The sequence below is a fragment of the Quercus suber genome, unplaced genomic scaffold, assembly GCF_002906115.3.
Source record: "Quercus suber isolate HL8 unplaced genomic scaffold, Cork oak 2.0 scaffold_479, whole genome shotgun sequence".
Lineage (NCBI taxonomy): Eukaryota > Viridiplantae > Streptophyta > Magnoliopsida > Fagales > Fagaceae > Quercus > Quercus suber.
In genome coordinates this window covers 280,741-286,094 of record NW_027069930.1, presented here as the reverse complement: position 1 = coordinate 286,094, position 5,354 = coordinate 280,741, and the positions used below count along the sequence as shown (strand labels likewise).

Below are 5,354 nucleotides of genomic sequence, written 5' to 3'. Positions count from 1 at the left end.
ACAAAAGAGATATGTCTCTTCAGTTTGTGCATAAATATCTTCTAGGCCTCTCATTTTGATTGGTGTTGGAGATTGAGAAATGCTACTTGGGCTTTGGATTGATGAAGAGACTATTGATGATGCATAGCAGTGGGGTGTTAAGGAAGGTCTCTCTAAACCTTCATAATTCACTTATTCTTATTGCCCTTCTAACTCAAGTGGCTCCTCCTTACTTGTGATGATATCATTCCATCCCCATGACTCATCTTCACTGAAAATGACATCTCTACTCACCACTACTTTGTGGTAAGTGAATTGTAGAATTTGTAAGTTTTTGACTCCTCACTGTACCCAATGAAGATGCACTTCCCCCCACAATCATCCAACTTCTTTCTCTTTTTTTTTTTTGAGAAACCGCCCCAAAAAGAAAGGGGCTCACGTGATATTTATAGATTCAGCAAGATACATAGCATGGGAAGAAATAGGTACTTCCTCCATCCAAGTATAGAAAGGGGGAAAATTACAAGCTGCACGAGCCAAACTATGTGCTACTAAGTTTCGTTGTCTGCAAGTGTGTTGGAAAATCAAGCACCTAAAGTGAGACGATAAGGCCTTAATGTCAGAGACTATGTGCCCAAAGGGTGTTGCAGAATAGGCATCACTCTTCATAGCTCGAATTGCAATTTCGGAATCTCCTTCTAGAATGACTTTCTCAAAACCAAGTTCTTTGGCAAAGATAAGAGCCCTCCGTGCTGCTAACACTTCCACCATCTCCACAAAAGTGGGTAGAGGAATAATTTGTGTTAGTGTAGCCATAACTAGACCTCGGTCATTACGAATGATGGAGCCTAAACCTGTTTCAGCACGCTCCTTGAATACAGCCCCGTCAAAATTGGTTTTGATCCAATTGGAGGGGGGTGGCTTCCATTTGATGTGGATTTGGACAGGAGGGGGTTTTGGAGGAGAGAAGTTTGCTTGAAGAAATTCGTGGAGAGCATCTTTGGCCATTGAATTGATCAGCCTCAGGTCCGCAACTTTCTCGCCTAATCTCAGTTTATTCCTTCTGAATCAAATCTGGTAAGTTAGCATTGCAAATAGTTCTATGTGGTGGGCCTTCTCCATGCAGGTGCTAAAGACATCTAGGAAAGACGGGCAATCATGGGCTTCAGCCATCAACGATTCAAAGTGTACAGCCCATACCTCTTTTAACTTTGAGCAAGACCAAAGAGTGTGCAAAGTGGACTCCGGCTCAGCTTCACAGACTTGGCAGGTAGGATTCGTGAGGATTTTTCTTCGTACAAGATTTGCCCGGGTTGGAAGTGCATCTTTAGTAGCACGCCACAATAGATTTTTAATTCTATTAGGAATCCTTAGTTTCCAAAGGTACCTCTAAGTGTTCTTTGGCTGAGGCAAAAAGGATGATCCAACAGGGGAGTTCAACTCCTCGTTCACCAAGAGTCTATACCCGGCCTTAACTGAGTATTTCCCATCCACGTTACTCGGCCAACACAATTTGTCATCAGATTCAATAAAGCTTATTGGAATTTATTTAATCATATTGGCTTCGTGAGCCAAAAAGTTATTATCCACTGCATTTGCAATCCAACATCTATTCACCTTGTTAATCAGAATTGAGACCTGTGCATCACTACTAAAGAAGGTTAGAGGGGATAAAATTTTAGAGTTTTGAGGGTCAGGAAGCCATCTATCTTTGTAGATGAGAATATTCTCGTCGTTTCCCACTCTCCATTGTGCCCCTTTTTTATTTACCTCTCGGCATTTAAGAATACTCCTCCGGGCAAGGGAATCTTTTCCTTCCTTCGCATTAAAAATGTTACCATTGGGAAAGAATTTTTCTTTGAAGAACTTGTGGAAAAGAGAAGACTTATCCTCGAGTAGTCGCCACACTTGCTTTGCTAACATTGCATCATTGAATTTCTATAGTTCCTTGAATCTCATACCACCAAGGTCTTTTGGAAGGCATAATGAGCTCCATTTTTTCCAATGACTTTTCCTTTGATTTCCCCAATGACCCCAACAGAATTTGCGGACCATCTGCTCAATATCATTACACAAAGTGATGGGGAGTTTGAAACAGCTCATGGCATAAGTAGGTATAGCCTGCACTACTGCTTTTAGCAATACTTCGCGACCGGCTTGGGAGAAGAGTGTGTCTTTCCAACCTTGTAGCTTGGCCCACACCCTTTCTTTAATAAACATGAGGCTTGCCTTCTTATTCCTACCTACAAGGGTTGGGAGACCAAGGTATTTCTCATATTGTTTAACCTCTTGGGCCCCTAGGTAGCTTGTAATCTGCTCAATGGCTGCTGATGAGGTTGATTTACTAAAAAAGAGAGAGGGTTTTTCCTAGTTTAGCTTTGGCCGGAGGCTTTCTCATAACTACTTAGAGTTTCTTAAATCCTTTGACATTCAGACATAGTGGAACGATAGAAAAGCAAGTTGTCGTTGGCAAAGAAGAGGTGGGTTAGCCGAGGACCATTCTTAAAGATGGAGACCCTTCTAATTTGACCAGAAGCCGCAGAGTGTTAAAGTAAGTTATGGAGGCCTTCTGTGCAGAAAAGAAAAAGGAATGGGGAGAGTGGATCCCTTTGTCTAATGCCTCTAGTTGGGTGGATGATTGGAGTGGGGTCACCATTAATAAGAATAGAGTAGCTCACTGATGAGATGCATTCCATCATCAAAGCCACCCAACTATCTGCAAAGCCCATCCACTTCATCAATTTCTCCAAATACTTCCATTCAACACGGTCGTATGCCTTGCTCATGTCTAACTTCATGGCCATGAACCAAGACTTGCCTTTTTGATGATGTTTCATATAATGCAAGGTTTCAAAAGCCATTAGTATGTTATCAGTAATCACTTTACCTGCCTGAAAGGAACTTTGGTTTTTTGACACTGCTGAAGGGAGGATACCCTTAAGTGTATTAGCTAACACCTTAGACACCACTTTATATATCACACTGCATAAGCTAATAGGTCAGAATTCAATGATTCTTTCAGGAGATTTGACTTTTGGAATTAAAACAATGTGTATGATTAATTTCTTTCGGTATCTTACAATTATGCAAACAATCCAAAACAATAGAGCAAACATCGTCCCCAATAGTGGACCAAAAAGATTGGTAAAAGAGCGGAGGCATACTGTCAGGGCCCGGGGCTGTAATGGGTTCCATCTACTTCATGGCTATTTCGACTTCCTCCTTACTGAAGTCTCTGAGCAACAATGAGTTCATAGAATCAGTGACAGAGGGTTGAACCTTACTGAGGATTTCATCCAAATCAGATGGGGCAGATGATGAGAATAGAGACTGGTAGTACTCGACATCAATGTTTTTGATTTGGTTCTCTTCAGTACACCATACGTTCTGCATGTTTTTTAAACCCAGGATCCAATTTCTCTGAAACCTTTGGGAGGCCTTACTGTGGAAATAAGCAGTATTCCTATCTCCACATTTCAAGAAAAGTGCCCGCGACCATTGTTGCCACATCTGACTTTCCTTATCTAGTATGCCATTTATTTCCAGCTGGAGAGATTTTACCAGCATTGGATCACCACCCTTGGCTGCATCCATTTCTGCTTTTGAAAGGAGAAACTTCTTCTCCTCAAGCGTCCTCCTGACGCTACCAAAAAAGTTCTTGCTCCACTCAGTGAGTTTCTCGTTGCACATTTGGACCTTTCCAACTACCTCAGGCATTGTTACCCCAATTATAGGTGGACCCTAAGCATTCAAGACCATGTCACTACAACCACTGTCCCGGAGCCACATTTGTTCAAACTTAAAGGAGTGTTTTGGTTTAAGATTGATACCTTCTGGTTTCACAACGATTGCTTGATGATCTGAAGAGTTGGAGTGGAGATGTTGAACTTTGGTGCCTAGATTCTGAGAGAGTCAGAGATTGTTGGCAACCGCTCGATCAAGTCGTTCAAGAACAAAACCATATTGTTGTCACCTTTTCCAAGTAAATTTCTTCCCCATGTATCCCAAATCCTTTAGGCTGGCCTCATCTAAGACCTCACGGAATGCCTTCATTTGAGCTTCGCCCCTTAGTCCCAAGCCACACTTCTCATATGACCATAGGATTTCATTGAAATCCCCAGCGCACAGCCACGGCATCGAGGAGGACGCATGAAGGTGGCGGAGCAGAGCCCAAGTGTTGCACTTTTTCGCCTAATCGTCGAAGCCATATAAGCCAGTGAGACACCATTTATTTTCCAAGGAGCCACCAATCACGGCATCGATGTGATTCGGCGACAAGGACGTCACTTCTATCTTGATCGAGTTCTTCCAAAACAGGGCCAAACACCCCAGTCTATTGATTTTCGAAGTGACCTAGTGTTGATCAAACCCCAGCTCAGCACACAAACTGATCAGCCTAGCTTCTCCCGCCCACGTCTCGGTTAGGAAGAGGGCGATGGGATCTTGTGCCCGAATAAAACTCTCGAGCTCATGAACGGTGCGTCGGTTCCCAAGCCCACGCACGTTCTAGAATAAGAGACTCATCTTGCTCGGTGGGGTAGGATTTGGGGATGCATCGTCACTGGTTGCTACTTGCTTTAGAGGTTGTGTGTTCTCAAGGCTTAAATGTGCTGTCTGTTTGCCTAAAGAAGTCTCAAGTAATTCATCACTTGGGCTGTAGTTGGGCCATTGCATCCGGACCCATTTTTTCTCCGTATCTAAGCTCAGCTGAAGGTGGGTCGAAGAGTTATTTGTGATATCCTTGAGTGGGCTAGAGTAGCTGGGCTTAGTGGGTTGTTGGATTGTGGATGGGGAATTGGAGATATGGGGCCCATTATGAAGATATGGAACGTGTTCCTCTTGGTTCCCATTTGAAATTGATTGCGCGAGGGCCACCCTGTCAAAACATTGGATATCCCTATCAATATCCGCAATTAATTGATAAAAAACAAAAGACTTGTTGGTCTATAGTGGAGGAACAAAGGCAAGGGGCGTCGAAAAATCAAAGATGGAAGATGTCACTTCAAGGGGCTGCTAGAGGCGTGGTTCACAATCTTTTTCGTGATTTTCGGTGGCATTTTTGGTGGGAGTTCCCATGTCTCCACTGGTCGAGGTTTCTAGGGTTGGGTCTGAGGTCCGGCCTGGGACTGACCGGATTTAACTGCTTTCTTGTTGGTGTAGAAGCCTGGAACAAAGAGAAAACCCTTCCTTGAAGCCATGAACGGAACTGCTTTCATCCATGGACCAAAGTGTTGGTCCTCTTTTCCAAGAGAGCCTTCGCGTTCTATCCATCGTTCACAGTCTATTGACTTTCCAAGAGAGCCTTCGCTTTCTATTCAACTTCTTCCTCTTAGTTTCAGGCACTTGAGCATATGCAATATTATTCCATTGTGCAT

At 43.3% G+C, this 5,354-nt stretch overlaps 1 protein-coding gene across 1 annotated transcript; it reads right to left on the bottom strand.

Moving 5' to 3' along the window:
• Positions 1-414: 414 nt before the first annotated feature.
• LOC112030088 (uncharacterized) lies at positions 415-987 on the bottom strand. The gene has a single exon (XM_024062770.1). It carries the CDS (start codon positions 985-987, stop codon positions 415-417), a length of 573 nt encoding a protein of 190 aa, XP_023918538.1.
• Positions 988-5,354: the final 4,367 nt, after the last annotated feature.

Bases quoted from the DNA above. Each gene is read 5' to 3' on its own strand.
- LOC112030088 (XM_024062770.1), bottom strand. From the start codon at position 987: ATGGCCAAAGATGCTCTCCACGAATTTCTTCAAGCAAACTTCTCTCCT.